The 19,494-nt window shown below is 43.1% G+C and overlaps 1 protein-coding gene across 1 annotated transcript in view; it reads left to right on the top strand.

Moving 5' to 3' along the window:
* EHD3 (EH domain containing 3) overlaps positions 1-19,326 on the top strand; it is a 55,072-nt gene extending 35,746 nt beyond the window's left edge. Inside the window, exons 4-6 of the mRNA XM_020972359.2 lie at positions 12,723-13,135; positions 13,629-13,793; positions 15,501-19,326. Coding sequence (XP_020828018.1) covers positions 12,723-13,135; positions 13,629-13,793; positions 15,501-16,028 — 1,106 coding nt within the window. The 3' untranslated portion in view covers positions 16,029-19,326. The remainder of the gene's footprint in view (positions 1-12,722; positions 13,136-13,628; positions 13,794-15,500) is intronic.
* Positions 19,327-19,494: the final 168 nt, after the last annotated feature.

Genomic DNA, 19,494 nt, shown 5'->3' with positions numbered 1-19,494 from the left:
GTTGGGGAGGTTGGAGGGTTCTGGACCTGTATATTATCCTAAGAAGGACTCAGGTGATTAGCACCACCTGGTTACTGGATGCTAAAGCAATGACTTCTTGTTCCTACAGTTTCATCCTACCATGAGATTCTCCCTTTATCCCTCTGACCTATTGCACCTACCAGTAATCTCTTCTTCCCCACTTGATGTCCTTCTACATTGAGAGACAGACAGCAAACGCTGTAATATACTTTTAGTGAGGAAGATCAGTTTCCAGTTTCTCTGGATTTGTAAAATTATTATATTTCTCTCCCTTCTTTAGATACAAAGTGTGTCTTCTGCACATTTCCCCATCTTTGTGGAGTTCGAGAAGAAATCCCTTCAGTTTGAATTTCCTTTATAATTTAGTCCCATACCTTTCTTTCCTTCCTTCCTTTTTTCTCTTTCTTTCTTCTTTCCTTTTTTCCTTCCTTCCTCCCTCCTTCCTTTCTTCCTTCCATTCTTCCTTCCTTCCCTCCCTCCTTTCTTCTTTCTTTCTTTTCTTTCTTTCTTTTCTTCTTTCTTTCTTTCTTTCTTTTCTTTCTTTTTTTTCTTTCTTTCTTTTCTTTCTTTTCTTTCTTTCTTTTTTCTTCTTTCTTTCTTTCTTTCTTTCTTTCTTTCTTTCTTTCTTTCTTTCTTTCTTTCTTTCTTTCTTTCTTTTTCTTTCCTTCTTTCCTTCTTCTTTCTCTTCCTTCTTTTTTTCTTCTCTCTCCCTTCCTTCCTTCCTGTTCCCTTCCCTTCCCTTGAAGTCAGGAAGACTTGGGCCTGCCTCAGACATTTATTAACTCTGACCCTAGGCAAGTTACTTAACCCTCCTCAGTTCAATTTACTCATTAGATTGTAAGCTCATTGAGGACAGGTACTGTCTTTTGCCTCTTTTTGTATCCCCGGAATTAACACCGTACCTAACACAGAATAGGTGCTTAGTAAATGTGTATTGTTTTATCTGTAAAATGGGGATAATAATAGCACCAATTTAACAGGGTTGTTGTGAATATCAAAGGAGATGATATATGTAAAACACATCACAAAACACTTTATAAGTGTTAGCTATTTTTATTTCTTTTTTTTCTTCCTGCTTTGCCTATGCCAATGATTCTTTCCCTCCACCCCACCCCCCATTCCCTGACCTAACCTGAACCAACCTTGCCTTGGCCATTGCTTAGCCATGATCTTGGGGTTAAAATGCTTATGTTTCTTGTCTGGCACGCACAAGTCTTATAAAATCTGATTAGACTGAACAGAGCCCCCTCCCCCTGCTTTCTGGAAGAGATAATGGACCCAAGAGTCAGTAATCAGACCAACATATCCTCTTCCTGGCCCAGGTCCAGACCACAAATGTGGCTATTGGCAAAGGTGGCCCAGATTACAAGTGCATGCTGGGAACCTGGGTGCTGCCACAATAGGCCTGCCTTGGAGATGCTGATGTGAGCACTTCAGTAGATTATTATTATTTTTTAATTGCTAGCAGCCGTGGTGAGTATGGAAGGAATTTTTTTTTAAAACAAGACCATAAACAAACAAAAGGAATGAACACAACAACAACAACAAAAACCCACCAAGTAAATGGGCTCCAGCCCTTGACCTGAATAAACTGAAAGAGAAGTTTTGTGTTGACGTAGTGCCCTTCCCTATCCTTCTCCCCTCCCCAGTTCGCCAAAGAAACCTGCCATTCCATTGAAAAGATAGGAATACATTTCTCAGTTCTCCGTGCCCCTGGCACTGTTTACTCTGCATTGCTTAGCCCACTGGCAGAACCAGCCTGGCCAGTTTGGATCAGGCCCCTTATCGGTTCCCCTTGCCCATACTCCAGCTTGGGGCCCTGTCACTGGAGTGGATCCTATCCCTGTGTGGCACAGCTTCCTGAGTAAAATGTCTGTTATGCTCCAGTGTGACCCTAAGAATGTGACCTGGGGAAAAGTCTAGATTTAGGCAGAGCGACTTCTTTGAGGTTGGGTAGGTAAGTATTCAGTTTCATCGACCGAGACTTCTAGTAATGGTTGAAGACAGAGAAGGGCTGAGCACTTGGTATACATGGCCATGTACACTTTGATATACATAGCCCATGTGGAACACTTAGATCTGTGAGGGATACTGGCTGGGCTGGGAAAGGGAGAAAGGGAAGGGGGTGGAAGAGGGAGGGGAGACCTTTGCTGCTGGCTGTGAGTTCTTTTCTATCCTGTTACTTCTAGGAAACACCCAGCCCTAGGGATCTTACCAGGAAGGGACGATGATGGATCTTAAGGGGGAAGGATATGAAAGGCTAGACCTTCTTCTGGAGCCAAGATTATTGAGTATTTCTAATATGGAATTTCCCACAACCCCCACCTCAGGATAGGAGCCCTTTGAACTCTGGACTGTGGTTCAAGGAATAGTAGGGAATGCCATGTGAAGCCACATATTTCTATTCTTTTTATAACTAGGTGAGTAGGCAAGCTCAACCTTTGCCTCATTTTCTCAGATCCCTCAGGCAGTTATTGGATATTTAAAATTGATTCTTTTTGAGGTATAAACTACCCTAAAGTTGAGGCAGATGTTTTCTTCATGGCCTATAGCATAACCTGCTTTTTTAATCCTTTTTTAACTGAGTTAGAGGTTGGTTTGGAGTGGAGTAAGGATGGACTGAGTCAAGGAGACCAACCTGAAGGCCAGGTGTACCAGGGTGGTAGCCACCTGAGGGTGGCTGGGGGCGGGATGGAGGGCCATATAAAAGAGATATGTTGTTAAAGTAAAGAAAACAAGATGTCCACAGATTGGATATTTGGGGTGAGTGAGTGTAAAGACTCTAGGTTGTGGGCCTGGGTGACTGAGAAGATGGTGGAGCTGTCATTGGTAAGTTCAGAAGTGAAATTGGTGGGGGCGGGAAGATAATGAGTTCTGTTTTAGACATGTTAACCTTTGAGATACCTATAGAACATTGACTTTGAAATGTCCAAGAGGCAGTTGATGATGCATGATTGAGCTGGGAGAGAGATTAGGGCTGGATATCAGTAGATGAGGTACTGTGTTCAAGGAACCACAGTAGGCCGGGGTAGCTGGACCATAGAGTTTGTGGAAGGGAGTCGGTCTATGAAAGCTGGAAAGGTAGGAAGGGTCTAGGTCACAAAGCCCTCTGAGGGCCACGCTGGGAGTTCTATTTGATCCTGCAGGCAGTAAGGAGTTACTGGAGCCTATTGGCATGGTCAGACCAGTCCTTTAGAAAAAATCATCTTAGCAACCGAGTTGGAGGATGGAATTGTGTGCAGAGAGACTGGCAGCAAGGAGCCTAGTGAAGACCTCATTTCACCAAGGCCTCCCCCTGTGAGTCAGGTAGGAAGGCAACTCTTTTACTCCAGTTTATGACTGGAGAAACTGAAGACAGACCATGGAGCACATTGTTATCATAAAGTCTGGTAGCTGAGCCTGAGATCTGCTGACACATTCACCAGTGCAATGGTGTGAGGGCAGAATTCGTGTAAGAAAAGCATAGGTTCTGGTCCTGATCTGTCGCTTATTCACTGTGTGACTTGGGACAAGTCATTTCCCTTCTCTGGGCCTCAGTTTCTTCATCTGCAGAAGGAAGGGATTGGACTAGATGGGTTCTGAGTTGCTGTCCAGATCCGGATTTAGGATCCTATTCTCCTCCCAACCTCTCAACAACTTTCTTTGAGGGAGAAACCTACTGGACTTCACCCAGTAAGAAGACAGAAGAGTTTCAGGTCAGTGTCAGGAAGGTATTTGTGTGGCTCTGTAACTTAGAAAAGCAGAACACCATCATGGAAAGAGGCAGTTTGTTCCACAAGAATCTGCATTTGTTTTATAGAGATCTTTCGTTTTTACATTACCTTCTCTTCCTTCCTAGAAAGTCATCCTGTATGACAAAGAAGAAAAGACTGAGGGCTAGGGAGGGAGGAGGCATAGAGGTGGGAGAGGTGCAGTTTTTTAAAATTTTGGATTTTTAAAAAATGACCCAATACATCAACCAAATCTAATGATGTATCCAACATTCCACACCCCTCTGTCTTCCACCTCTGCTGAGCAGGCAGCAAAGTATATTCCCATCTCTCTTCTACTGGGCAAAGACTTTTTTTGTTGTTTTTTTTTGTTTTTGTTTTTTTGTTTTAGCACTGAAAGAGAGAGAAAAATAGCTAAAACATAGTGCCTGCCCTCAAGCAGCTTTTATAGGAAGGTTAATCCTTTGGTGGAGCCTTGATTCCATGAATGCAGATCACAATCCGTCTGTGCTTTCTTCTCCTATGGAAGTATGTGCAAATAGAATTATTATGCAAAGAATTATTATACAGAAATCCTTGCAGGCACCTATATGTAGTGGTTTAAATTTTTCGAAACTCTTGACATTTGATCCTTACAACAAACCATGTCAGATAGATACTACAGGTAGTATCATCTGTAGCTTAAGGATGAGGAAATTGGGAGAGATGACCTCTCCTGTCCAAAGTCACACAACTATTAAGTATCAAAGGGGGGATGTGAACCCAGTTCTTTACTGACTCTTGGTCCAGCACTCTTCGCACTGTATCAAGCTGATTTTCTGTATAATAGGATTATTATACAAAATAGATATATGCCTAAACCAGATAGGAAGAATTTTGAGTTAAGAGGACTCGGGTCAGTGCCCAGCACATAGTAGGTATTTAATAAATACTTGAGGAAGGCATCACTTCTAATATGGAGATGGAGAGAGAAAACAGGGAGCTGAGGGAAGGTTTCATGGAAGAGGAAGGAGATTTTTGTGCCTTTATTATTTACTAAGTGCCTACTATGGGCTAGGCCTTTCCTGGCCTTGGGCAAGCCCCTCATTCTCTATCTGTGACTTTTATTTCCTAGCCCACCAAAGGGAGTTACTAATACCTATCTCAGAGGGCTGTTGTAAGACCCCAATAAAATAACATGTATGAAAGCTAGAAAGCTGTTTTCAAAGTATAATGTGTACCATGCAAATTAAGGTGATGGTTGATGTGTTTTTATATACCCTCAGACCATCTCTAAGTATGTGGGGAAGAAGTCAGAGGGAAAAGTGATTCCTGTAAGACCTCATTCATTTCCTGCAGCTGAGTATTAGACAAGCTTTGTTTCTGGCTCTCTGGGGCCTTTGAAGGCAGAGGATTGGAGCACAGGTCAGCAACGGCTGTGCAGCCTGGGCAAGTTATCTTGTTTTTGGTGCAGTACTTTTAAAGCAGCCCAAATAGGACTTATTCAATGCACCAAATTCTTTCATTTATCCGTCCATTCATTCATTTATTTAGTATTTATTAAATGCCTCCAAAATGTCAGGCGCTGGAGGGTACAGAATCATAAAATTTGAGAATTGGAAGACTACACAGTAGCTGTCTGGACACACAAAAGAAATCCCCACCATAACACACCCAGCAAGTAATTATCCATTTTCTGCGCATGAAGGTGTACAAGGGAGGCAAATCTATCACCTCCCAAGGTAGCCTGTTTCACTTTGGAAGAGCCTTATTCATTATGAAGTTTTTCCTAGCAGATTTTCTTCTTTGCAACTTTTACCATACATTGCTTTAAGTATTGGAAAATAACTATTATCCTTTCTTCCACTCCCACCCATCCAGTTTTCTCTAAGCTAAAATCCCCAGTTCTTTCCACTGATCCTCATAAGCTATGTACTTGAGATCGTTTTACATTCTGGTCGCCCTTCTTAGAACATTCTCTACCTCACCAGTGTCCTAGAACCCAGAACTAAACACAGTGCCCCAGACATGGTCTGACTACGGTATGTAGAATAAAGCCATGTCTCTTGTAGTGCAGCCCAAGATGGTATTCACATTTGCTGCCATATTACAGATTGTCAGTTCAGGCCTTCCTCACTACACATCTTATTACTGCAAAAATTTCCCATTCACCATTCTTTACCTTTTCCAGCTTAAATTGCAGCTGCTATCAGATTAGAGGCTGTCCATCCCTCAGTTTACACATGAGGAAAAGGAGATCCAGAGTGGCAAGTGTCTGGCTCAGTGTCACCCAGCTAGCTGGTAACTGAACTAGACCCCAGGTCTTCTGATTTTCAGTCCAATGTTCTTGTCACTGTTCCATCATGATTCTCAAAAAATCATAGACTCTTAAAGCCCTTTCAGTGCAGACTCTGATGGAAACTAGTGTGTATATGGAGCTATTTTTAAATAAGAGGCATATTTCCATTCTTGCAGTCAGGCAGTGCTGACCTGGGATTTTCTTAAGTTTTTCTTCTTCCTTTTACCTCAGCTGGGGAGATTTGCCAGTCTTTTGTTTCTCTCCTGCCCTCTGTTTAGGTTAGGGGCCATCTGAGACCATCCTGGCAATGAAAAGGTCTGGAGATGTCCACCTGACCTCTGGCAGCTTTAGGCTAAGCAGCCTGAATTCCAGAACCCTCTTGCTCTTTCCAGGAGGACATCTTCTTTCCAGATTCTCTGGCCTCCCCCTTATCTTCCCAGGCCCAGAGGTGTTCTTCCCTTTCAGTTCAGTTTAGGTAACCTCTATTTAACAAGAGGATATTAATGTTAACTCTTTAAGAGTATTTTTTGTCTTGCTGTCCACAGTCCCTAGCACAGAGCTCAGCAAATTTTTTTCTTAGTTTGATTTCATTGGTGTAAGCATGATCTCCTGATGAAGAATTTCCCTCCATCAAAAAACATCTGCAACTACTGTGCAATTTATCTATAATCTAAGAGAGTTGCCTGGGGACGCTAAGAGGTGAAATAGATTGCCCAGGGTCACAATCCAATTTGTATCAGGTTGCATCCAGGTGTTCTAGATTCCAAACGGGCTCCTTACCCATGACTCCACCCTATGTCTGTCTTGTACATAGTCTGTGCTTAACAAATGTTGAATACGTAAGTAATTATAAATAATAAATACCTATAACACAAGATAATAGGTAGGAGGATAAGTGAATTAGAGGGGCCATTTCTAAACAAAGCTCTGTGTGAGGTCTAAGAGGAGGTGGGGGTGGGGACTGTCACTCCCCTCCTGTGTCCCTCTTCTTTTGGCGCAGACTAGTGTAGGAACAGCTGAAACAGAGAAGTCATCCTCATCAGCCACTTTAAAGTGGGTACTTAAAGAAAATTCTAACAATGCCAGAGTTTTTGGAAGCTCAGAGCTCACTGCTGTACCCTGAAGATATCCAGGAAGCTTAAGATCTTCCCTTAGCCCCCCAAGCAAATGACCTATTGCATTCAGTGGGAGGGGCAGCTTGGTGGAGTGCACAGAAGACTAAATTTGGAGTCAGAGCACCTGAATTTAGATTCCACCTTTGTCACTCCCTGTGTCAAATCAAGCAACTTTCTGTACCTCATTTTCCTCATCTGGAAAATGGGTTGAACTAGATGACTTCTGGAGTCCCTTTCAGGGCAGTTAGATAGTGCAGTGGATAGAGTGCCAGGCCTGGAGTCAGGAAGACTCATCTTCTTGAGTTCAAATCTGGCCTCAGACCCCAAGCAAATCACTTAACCCGGTTTGCCTCAGTTTCCCCATTTGTAAAATGAGCTGGAGAAGAAAATGGCGAACCACTCCAGTATCTCTGCCAAGAAAACCCCAAATAGGATCATGAAAAGTCAGACAAAGCTGTAAAATGACTGAACAACCAAAAGGTCCCTTCCAGCCCTAAAGCTGTGGTCCAGAAGCTCCCTCTGAGTATTCCAGGTCCCCTCAGCACCTTCTGAGGGATAGCAGTTCTGTTGGATCTTAGAGCAGCCCTGGCCCCATGTCTCTGCTGACTGGGAAGTTTAAAAATAGGATGGAACTGTCCCGTGAGGGTTCAGGGTGGCAGGCTGCCTGCCCCAGCTGGATGGAGCACTGACAGCTTGAAGCTGGTTGGTATGTTTGGCGCCCATCAGTTTAGCTGCAAGAGGACTTAGCTGGGCTGCTGTATCTACCTGGCAGCAGGGAGGGAAGCTGCGTTCTAGAAAAGGAAGTGTTATAGAAAGAGAAGGATGCCTTTCCCTCTTGAAGACTCCCTGGTCCTTGGGGTCCCTGATAGAGAAAACCGTGTAAAAGTTGGGAGGAAGCAGACAGAATAGAAGAGGATCATAGCTTTAGGCCTAGGAAGGTCCCCACAAGCCATCTAGTCCAAACTATTTTACAGATGAAGAAACTGAAGCCCACAAAGATTAAGTGACTTAACCTAAAATTACGCAACTAAGCATTAATTTAGAGTTTACTCGGTCCTTGGTATTGTATGCTTGGTGCTAGGGACACACACACACACACACACACACACACACACACACACACACACTCTCTCTCTCTCTCTCTCTCTCTCTCTCTCTCTCTCTCTCTCTCTCTCTCTCTCTCTCTCTCTCTCTCTCTTCTCTCTCTCTCTTTCTCTTTCTCTCTGCCTTCAAAACCAGTAGGACTACCTAGGTTTTCCTAGCCCTTCCCATAGACTCTGTCATAGTGAAAAAAATTCCTTCCCTGGTTTTCAAGCAGTATCTGGAAGAAAAACAGTTCTAGTTTCCCAGCTTGGACATTAAATTGCTATTAAAATTCTAACTTGCCTACTGCCAGGATCCATTCAGGACTGGTGGGGATGAAAGGATTTGCTAATTTACAGGCCTTCACCAAACCCCAGATTATTCTGCCTTTGCCCAAGGTTGTTTTTAGGCATTCTCTGAAATGACTTGTTTCATTCCAGCTGCAGCTCCAAGGAAGGTAAGTCTAATAGGCTTTGTCAGAGAGCCCCCAGCCCCTACTCAACCTCCACCTTTGATCTCGAAGGTCATCTATTTTAAATTAGCCTTATAATAATTACCAAACATAGACTTACCTTCTCATATGTTGATATGCACTTAAGTAAATGAAGAAAGTCTTTGTGTACTTGGAATCTGCTGGATTTTGGGGTTCAAATACTGCCTCAGACACTAGCTGGGTAAGTCCCTTAACCTCTTTCCAGTCTCATGTTCCTCATCTGTTAAATGGCAATAATAGTAGCACCTACATCACTGGCAGTGAGGTGATGTAGAGTAGTTGGAATATTGGGATTGGAGACAGGAAGACCTGAGTTCAATTCCAGCCACACACATCTACAGCTATTTTCTCATCTGTAAACTGGAGATAATAGCACCTATCTCCCAGGAATGTATGTGTGCACGCACGCACACATATACTGTGTATATATATGTGTGTGTATATATATATATGTATATATATACGTATATGTATGTACATAGACACCTATATCTGTGTATATATATACATATATGTATATATATACGTATATGTATGTACATAGACACCTATATCTGTGTATATATATACACATATGTGTGCTTTGCAAACAAAAAGTCTCCGTGTAATTTAAGCTTTTAAAAAAGTTTAAAACAAAACTACACACACTTTTGGGGCACCCTTTAGAAATCTTTAAGGTTTTTGTTTGTTTTTTGCAAACATTAATGTGCTATATAGTTGTTACCAGTCGTATTGTTGTTAACCTCAGGTAAGTCACTCAGTTTCTCTATGCCTCAGTTTCCTCATCTATAAAATGAGAGCATTAGACTCTGTGGCCCTCTAAGTTCCTTTCTAATGCTAAATTATGATAGTTAAGTCACTTTATGTCTCTGGGCCTCTGTGTGCTCATCTGAAGAATAATATAGTCATAATAATACCTGACGTTTATGTAGGGTCTTTAAAATTCACAAATCATTTTATGCATATATTATCTCATTTGGTCCTAACAGCAACCCTTAGAAGGAGGTGCTACTGTTGTTATTATTATCCCTATTTCAAAGATGAGAACACTGTCTGAGGTAGGATGCCAACCCAAGTCTTTCTTACTCCAAGTCAAATACCATAGCTACTGTGGGTCAAAAAATAAAGGAGTAGAACTGAAACCCAACCAAAGTTCATTGGATTTAGCCCTTCCAGCTGTAAGATTCTATGAAGGCATTCAGGAAGGCGTTCAGTAAATGGGTATAGGTTAACTGGCACATGCCATCACTGTCTGAAAGCATTTCATTCTGCCATATACCAGTAAATGTGTAACAACTGGTTCTTCCCAAAAAAAATTTTTACACACAATACACTTTCAAGTTTCATTTGCATTATCAGCAGTTTTCTTTCTTAAGTTTGGAAATCAACAAAACAATAAATCAAGCCCCTATTTGTAGCATTTGCTGATTAATGCTCACACTGACAATTTAACAATCAGCCAGTTCACCTCTGATTTTCATTTCAGGTTGATTTTATCCCTCATGACACAAGCAATCATAGTGGATAGAGAAATGGCCTCAGAAAGAGTCCTTCTTTTTATACATATTAGCTTTGTGACTCTGGGCAAGTCACTTAACTCTTCAGTACCCTAGGCAACTCTCGTGCTATAAATAGAAGAAAGGGTGCCAATTTGCATTATAGAGGGAGTTTTTTCCTCTGGGAGTTCCCTATACCATTGAAATCCTAGGTCCCTGGCCTATTTCTTACTTCCTCAGGTAGGATATTTAAAAATACATTTCTTCCCTGTGCTAGTTAGAGTTTTCACAGCCTCTCTGAAGTCATTAATGATCTGGGAGGCTTCAGAAGAGCAAGCATCCCCATTTTGCCTCTGAAACATCTCTCCCCTAAATGATGATAATATTTTGACTTCTCCTGACTGAAGCATATACAGAAAGGCCCCGGGAGTTTTGTATACTCAGAAACAAACCAGCAGGAAAAAAAAAATGGTCCTGGGCCCCTTAAGATTTTCTTTCTCCATATTGCCAGCTGGGGAATGACAGCCAGAGACAGACCAGGCCTATGTGGGGCTATCAGAGATGGTACTGTCTGACCAATAACCATTACGGATGATCTAGACTGGATGAGCAAGGAAAGCTTGAGCCTCTGAGGCTTCAAGGCAGCCATCTGAATTACACAGTTTGCCTCCTTCAGTCTGTCTGCAAGCAGCAGCAGCTCCTGCCAGACTCTGTTATTGGCATGATGTTTCAGCCAGTGACAGCAACATGTTTTGATTCTTTGGGGTGTGTCATCTCTGCCCCTGGCTCAACTGACTTTGATTAGACCAGAACTCAAAAGATATTTATTGCCTTTTAGGGAAGATACAGGAGAGACACAGTTCCCACCTTTGTGATAATATCGGGGTGGTGCTATGCAGTAATAGCTGGAAGAATTGAGATTCCTCCTCAGGCCTATGCCTTGCCCAAAATAGTGGCCTCACTGCCCTGTTTCCTCTTTAGGTCTGTCTTTCTCGCTTGTTTGCTGGGGGTCTCTTTAAGCCAAGCTCACTATGATCAGAGCACTTGGTAGGAGTCCAGAAATGACCGACTGGTGTGTGGCATCTGACATTAGAACAAAAAGCCCCCAAAAACAAAGCTTTGGCATGCGTTTCTTTGAGGTAGACATTAGGGAATGTCCCTGTTTCAGTGGGCTTGGTGGGCATAAGTGAAAGCAACGTACCTTCCGTAACAGGGGTTCTTAACCTTTTTGGTATCATGGACCCCTTCTGTAGTCTAGACTCCTGAATGAGGTTTTTAAGTACATGAAATACATTGGATCACAGAGGAATCCAAATATATCAAAATGTAGTTATCAAGATGTTTTTTAAAAAAAGTTTGCGGACCCCAGGTTAAGATCTTCTATCCTCTTAACAATAGCACCTCTATTTTTTTCCCCTGTTGTTGTCTAACTCTTCATGATCCCATTTGGGGTTTTCCTGCAAAGATACCAGAGTGATACCAGGTTTGTCATTTCCTTCTCCAGCTCATTTTATGGATGAGGAAACTGAGGCAAATAGGGTTAAGTGACTTGCCCAAGGTCACATAACTAGTAAGTGTATGAAGTCAGATTTGAACTCAAGTCTTCCTGACTCCAGGCCCAGCATTCTACCTGCCAAGCCACCTTGCTGCCTCTCTAGCTGTGACAAGATAGGGAGATGCAATTTTTTACAAATCCCTGAAGAGGCAGCGTGGAGTAAGAAATAGAGAGGACCAGCCTCATAATCAGAAAAAGAGGTTCAAGTCTAGCCTCTGACTCATGCTAGCCCCAGATGACCCTGGGCATCACAGTGCCCCGGGAAACACTCTAGGACTTTTAAGATATGGAGGAGGGGCCTCTCTGCATGGACAGAAGGAGTTCACTCACCAGGGAAATGCCAGGGTCAGTCTAAATAAATATGCTCCCAATACCTCAGGGTTACTGTGAGGAAGGTGCTTTGTAACCTGTAAAGTACAACACAAGCCTAAGCTATCATTGTAAATAAATATTTGTTGAACGAACAAATACTTTCCTAGATAATTTCTAGGATTCAGTCTTTAAGTCAGTGGGACTTAGTCTCCTCTCTAGTATTTGGTCTAGTCCAGACCTTGGGGTAAGGTGGTGAAAGAGAAGGAACACTGCCTAGAGTCAGAGAACCTGGCTTCAAATCCCCCCTCTGATGCTTTGTACCTGTGAGACCTTGGGCAAGTCATTTCCCTCTGTGGGCCTCAATTGCCTCATCTGCAAAATAAAGGGTTTGGAATAGTTGGGCTCTGAGGTCCCTTCAACTCTAGATCTCTGATCCTATGTTCTTCTCTCAGAAGGATCTGAGATCAGTAAACAAAGCTAGGACAACTGGGAAGGAATGCTACATTATTGACCTATCATTATTGGCCTTCCGGACTCCAGGCCCGACATGCTAAACCTTTGCTTGAATTGTTCCATTTTCTGACCTGGATCAGTTTGCTCTCCCCTGATGCCAGACAAATCTTTCTGTTCCTCTCTCTAACACCATCCCAATCCCATAGGTTATGACTTTGCCGCTGTCTTGGAATGGTTCGCAGAACGTGTGGACCGCATCATCCTGCTCTTTGATGCCCACAAACTGGACATCTCTGATGAGTTCTCCGAAGTCATCAAGGCCCTGAAGAACCATGAAGACAAGATGCGAGTGGTGTTGAACAAGGCTGACCAGATTGAGACACAGCAGCTAATGAGAGTATATGGGGCCCTCATGTGGTCCCTGGGAAAGATTGTCAACACCCCGGAAGTAATCCGGGTCTACATTGGCTCCTTTTGGTCCCACCCCCTGCTCATCCCAGACAACCGCAAGCTCTTTGAGGCTGAAGAGCAGGACCTCTTCAGAGACATCCAGAGCCTACCCAGGAATGCAGCCCTTCGGAAACTCAACGACCTCATCAAGAGGGCACGGCTGGCCAAGGCATGTCTTGTCCCTTGGGGAGAATGAAGCTGGGCATCATGGGAGTGGGAATGGGCAACATGAGAGAGTTGAGAAAAAAATGTAGAACAGGTCAAAGAGTTGTAGCTTGGGGAGCCCTCAACACATGGGTCATTGAATATTGTTGCAATAATGGCCTCCAGATTGTTGCCTTGAAGAGAAATCGGGCAAGCCAAGACCTTGTAACCATCCATGCATTGATCTACTGGCACCATCTCTTTTCCTGTTCAGAGTTATGAAAAGATTAGAAGCCAGGGCAAGCAGAGTGTAAGGGGGTGGGGAAAACAAGAAGTGAATGTTTGGAAAGTGATGGGAGTAGGAATGAGCAAAGGTGAAAGGGATGTGTATATGTGTAGATAGATATAAATTTGTATAGCTAGATATAGATATATAATTTATATATAGATCTATATAAATAGATAAATTTATGTCTATATTGATAGAGTCTTTGTGCTTAATTTCTCTTGCTTTTTAGGTCCATGCCTATATCATCAGCTCTCTAAAGAAGGAGATGCCATCTGTGTTTGGGAAAGACAACAAGAAGAAAGAGCTAGTGAACAACCTGGGAGAGATTTATGGACGAATTGAGCGGGAGCACCAGATCTCACCTGGGGACTTCCCCAACCTGAAGAAGATGCAGGTAAGTGGAGAACATGCTAGGAAGCCTCATGTGAGCAGCCAGTGTGGGGGATCCAGGAGTATTATTGAGATTATATAGGGGAGGTTAAATGTAAAAAAACTGGCAGGATCTCACAGAAGGGTCCTAAATATAGAATTAGAAAGCCAGCTTTATAAATTAACCCTACACAGGGCTCTGGGTCAGAGATGTGGAACACAGAATTTTTCTGTCTTGAAGGGAACAGTATGTATGTGTCATTCTTGGGATTTCTGAGAACTCCAACACTCAAGTAGGTGTGAAACCTCATATTCCCAGACTTTCTTTGGATGGCGGTTTGTTTCTCAGTGCCTCAGTGTTGAAATCATAGCTCCTTGTGAAGTGGGTGGAATTACGAAAGCCTCTCAGACCGTTAGGGCACCACTGAGCTTAGGACTTGGGTCTCCAACAGAGTTCTTCTCATCATATTCACTTTGATGAAGAGCTGTTTCGCCCAAGATTGTATACATGGCAAAAAGAATATGGTTCCTTTGAAAATGGCTCATAGAATATGAAGGACTAGATGTCCAGCTGTTGATCTGTTGAATGAACTCTTCCAGTCCTATAGGGATCCTTTTCCAGATAGCGGTTGGGATTTAATAAAGATTTTGGTGAAAGTGGCTGCCACAAGTCTCGGTTAGCATGGGAAGAATCACTTATAGTGCTGGGGAGCCCTGTTTGTTCACTGAGTAGAGAACATGAGGAAGGCAGACTCACGGAAAGATAAATTTAAACGTAGGTTGAAGTGCTTGTTAAATTGAATTGAATTACTCCAGCTAGAAGGGTTGTTAGAAACCCCTCATTTTAAAGATCATTGGTCCAGTCCTCTGCCTTTAGGTAAATGAAAACACATCAGCTGCTCCTTTCACTTCCCGTTAGCCAAACCCTGGGAGAGCTAAGTCAGAAATGTCCAAATTAACACCTGCTCTCAAAATGTGGCAGCGCTTCTTAAAATTCTCCTGGATTTTCATCACACGGTGACTATTTTCCTTTATAGTGACATCTTCCTAGTGGCCTGAGATGGCATGTGTACATATACATGTATTGGGCTGGCAGCCAGAACAGCAGTTGTAAGCCTTTGTCTTATCACTGCCTCTCAGCTGAAGCCGGGGAGGACAAAGTCAGGCTTAGGACCTCTTGAGATGACAAGTAAATGGAAAATCTGAGCATACCTCTTTAGGGGGAGAAAAGGACAGGTCTGAACCTTGAGCTGCTGAGTTCTCTTGGTCCTGTTGACTTTTATGGGGATCTTGGGGCTAGAGCAGATGCCACAGAACATTAGAGCTCAGAGAAATTTAAGAGATATCCCTTCCCACATGATCACAAATTTAGCTTTGAAAGAGACCTTAGAAGTCATCTAGTCCACCCTTCCCTCCTCCATTTTACAGATGAGGAAACTGAGACCCAGAGTTATTATGTGACTTGCCAAAGGTCACGCAAATTTACCATTACCCACCATTTACTACGTTCTGTGAGTGTCCATATAAATTGCCCTAATTCAGCCTCAGTTTCCTTATCTCTAAATGGAGACAAAATGGTGGGAATGTTGAACTGCTTCAAAGAGATATTATGCAGATTAATGAGATAAAGTATATGTAAGCACTTTGGAGCCTTTGGGAGGCCAGGGCTCTCCTGGTTGGAAGGTATAACACTATTCATTTTGTCTTCTCTTCCTCGTCTTACCCATCTCAGGACCAGCTACAGGCCCAAGACTTTACCAAGTTCCAGCCCCTGAAGAACAAGTTGTTGGAGGTGGTGGAGGACATGCTGGCTCATGACATCGCCCAGCTGATGGTGCTGGTGCGTCAGGAAGAGACACAGCGGCCAGTCCAGATGGTGAAGGGAGGGGCTTTTGAGGGTACCTTACACGGCCCCTTTGGGCACGGCTATGGGGAAGGAGCTGGCGAGGGCATTGATGACACTGAATGGGTGGTGGCCAGGGACAAGCCTATGTACGATGAGATCTTCTATACCCTGTCCCCAGTGGATGGCAAAATCACGGGGGCCAATGCTAAGAAGGAGATGGTGCGTTCCAAGCTGCCCAACACCGTGCTGGGTAAGATCTGGAAGCTGGCAGACATTGACAAGGATGGAATGCTGGATGATGAGGAGTTTGCCCTGGCCAACCACCTCATCAAAGTCAAGTTGGAAGGGCATGAGCTGCCCAATGAGCTGCCCTCCCACCTCCTGCCCCCTTCCAAGCGGAAACTGGCAGAATGAAGGAGAATTGTCTGAGCAAGCGTGAGCTGGAGTGAAAGATAAGAAATGTGACAAAATAAAAACACACATATACACATACATTTAAAGAATTACACCTTTAAGTAAAGGTGACCACTTTTATCAAGGTAGCTAGAATTTGACTAGTTCAGACATGTGAACGGGCTCCCAGTGTTGGTTGGGAACTCACCCAGAGCACCCAGATAAGGTAATTCAAGGACCTCTAACCTGTAACTCAAAATAGGTATCCTTACCCCTTTTTCTTTCTACTTTGTCCCTGAGTCCCTTCTGCCTCCATAACCCTTAGATTCATACTTCTGTAGAGGTAGTCACCCTAAGGCATTCCAATTCTTGGCTGATTTCTATTATTCCCAATCAAGAACATGAGTAGACAAGAAAGGCTTTTATCGTAATAGGCAATTAACTTTTTCTCTATGTATTTCTTATTTGGCTTCCTAATATGAAATTTGCCAGGCAAAGTAGGAAATAAGAGAGGAGGGCAGCAGATGATCTCTTTCAGGCCTCTGTTTTCCAGGATGAAGGAGGAGGCCAATGTGTTGACCTCAGATGTATCTCTTCTCCAAGGTCATTTACTAGAGGACTTGTTCTACTGATTAGGCTGTGGACTCATTTAATCAGTCATTTGTTTAGAGAGATCTCAAGGTAGGAAAAGGGGCTAGAGGGATGGAGAGAAAACAAAGCTGTACATCAGAATTTGCCTGCTGATCACCAAAGGCAAGGGGAATTAGAGTAAACAGATAGAGTACTAATAAATACACATGTGGTGTACACCCGTGAAGGCTCTGCAGTTCAGTTATCTGGAATCCAGTTGGGCAAACAGGACCAGGTGTAGAATTATTCCCTTTTCTCCCTGATCTTAAAGCATGGAAGACACCTTGCAAGGAAGGTCTACTTTACTCACATCCTGCTTCCTGCTAGAGCTTGCTTAAGAGGAGGAGGTGGGTGGTCAGCACGCCCATCTGAGAAATGGGATTAGAGAATCTAGCTGCTCTTCAAAATCTGGGACTTCTCTAGGAGCAACATTATGGCAACTCAACAGAGCCACTGGCAGAAAATAGGATGGGTAAACTGATTATCATTCAATATTCCTTTTTTTTTTTTTTTGCACGAGGCAATTGGGGTTAAGTGACTTGCCCAGGATCACACAGCTAGTAAGTGTTAAGTGTCTGGTCAGAAACCAGATTTGAACCCAGGTCCTCCTGATGCCAAGGCCAGTGCTCTATCCACTGCGCCACCTAGCTGCCCCTATCATTCAGTATTCTTACATCCTCCACTCCTTGCCTCCAGTATCTTTCTTAACTGCACCCAGACTATAGCCCCTTTACAGTGTGGCCACCCACTGGTTGTCAGAAAATCTCTCCATCCTGAGTTCCCACACTGCTGGGATTCTCAATGACAACTCTCCATCCCCTTCATGCATCCACATTGCCAGTGTCTCTCCTCCATTTTGCTTTTTGGTCATTGGTATCATCCTTTCACATGCTGTGCTCATACTGTGACAGGAGACAAACCCCAGATGAGTCTAATTTATTTTATATCTCTGTTCATATTCTATAGAGAAATATTACATGTATCTGTAATGCATTCATTCTTGCATTGCATATTGTCAACTGTCCACATATTAATATAGTACATTAACCCTTTGATACCCTTGGTCCCAGAGCATCATTCAAATGGGAGGGGTATGGGAATGGTGAAGCAGAAAGGCCAGGGTTCTTTGATGACATCCTCTTACAGAAAGCAGCCCACTTGATGCTGCCCTGAAGTCCACAGCAAAATACACTGAAGCCTGATGGCTTCTGGGATATCTGCTTCAGTGGCTCTTCCTTGACCGAGCTACAAAAGCTACATATGTTCCCACGTCTGAAAGGCAAAGTCTTCAAAGCTGGAGGTTTCCTTCTGCATCATACAATTCCTTTTTTTCCCCCATAAAACAAAGGTGGAGGTGCCCTTATCAGAGGGTTCATTTCATAAACAAGGAAAATAGGGTCCAGCAAGGCACAGTACAAGAGTATTCCATTGCCTGAGGCTGAGTGTCCTGGCTCTGCCACACTTGTGTGACATCAGGCAAGTGGCTTAACTTCTCTGGGCCTCAGTTTCCCTGCATAAAATGAAAAGGTTGGACTAGACCAGAAATGTCAAACATATGCATTGTGTCTGGCAACACTCTGCTATGCTCTGCCCAAACCAGATTAAAATGTAAATGGGGAGTAACTAAATAAATAAAAATAGAATAGAACATAGATAATGTTAATATGTGATGTTCTAAGTCACTATGCAGCCCACAGGAATCCTTTAGTGGCCCCTATTTCTAATTGTTTGACACCCCCTGGACAATATAATTGTAGTTGCCTTCCCAACTCTAAGTCTATGCTTCTGAGAAAACCAGAGTAGGTCACCAAAAGTTCCATCCACAGAATGCAGTATAATTGAACAAAAGGCACTGGATCTGAAGACCTGGGGTCAAGTCTTGATTCTGCTCTTAAATAGCTGGGTGACCTTGGTCAAGTCTCTTCCAATTTCTGGCTTCTAGTTTCCTTGTCTGTCAAATAAAAGGAGTGGAATAGATGGTCCTTAAGGACTTCCAGTACTAATGATCTAAGATGAAGAGAATATATTCCTGGGAGGACCAATGTTCTTTAAGGAGGAATGGGAAAGAGAAGAGAGGTGGGGAGGGGAGGGCATCTTTTCAAAGAGTAAGGATATCTTTCAGTAACTTTTGCCCCTACATACCTGGCCATCTGAAACCTTAATGACATCTACCCTCTTTCCTATTTGTATTTTGTTGTTGTCATTGTTTTTCCTTTTCCCCTCTCCTTCAAAAGTGCTTTGCTGGAGGAAAATATGAACATTTTACTTGGAGGGGAAAAAATTCAAGACACAGGCATTCTACTCAATCCACTCTTTTTGTTTATTTTTTTGTTTTTTTGTTTTGGAATTAAGTCAAAATTTTTAAATGCCAGTGGTGAAAGAGCAGCTGGGGCCCCTCAGGGTGGGTTAAGAGTCAGATAATTCTCTGGGTGGGAACACTTCCCTTTGGGAGAATGCTACATCATGTGAGTTATTTGTATGCCGAAACTGACTCAGCCTGTAGGAAAGATAAGACTAGTTGTGTAACACCGTGTTCTAGGAAAGAGCCCTGGAAGGCCCTGCTAGCCCGTCCACTTGCTTCCCCAGACTTCTCCATAAGACGGCCAAACATTGACATCCCTTCACTGCTCACACATTAAGAGTCCATCTTGAGCACAGATTCTAATTCAATAAAATCTGATTAAATAAACGTTGAAGTGTGTTCTTTCATAAATGAATGAATTCGCTCATATGTTTTTGAGTTGCTTTCCCAGGTATGGTCTGCACTCCTTACTCCAGCCATATTGCTCCCCTTCCACCCATCTAGCAGTACACATTCCTCAGAGAGTTTTTCTGGAGCTAGTAGCAATGAGGCAGT

This window comes from Phascolarctos cinereus, unplaced genomic scaffold, assembly GCF_003287225.1.
Source record: "Phascolarctos cinereus isolate Bilbo 61053 unplaced genomic scaffold, phaCin_HiC Scaffold_2;HRSCAF=192, whole genome shotgun sequence".
Classification (NCBI taxonomy): Eukaryota; Metazoa; Chordata; class Mammalia; order Diprotodontia; family Phascolarctidae; genus Phascolarctos; species Phascolarctos cinereus.
This window is presented reverse-complemented; position numbering and strand designations above follow the sequence as displayed.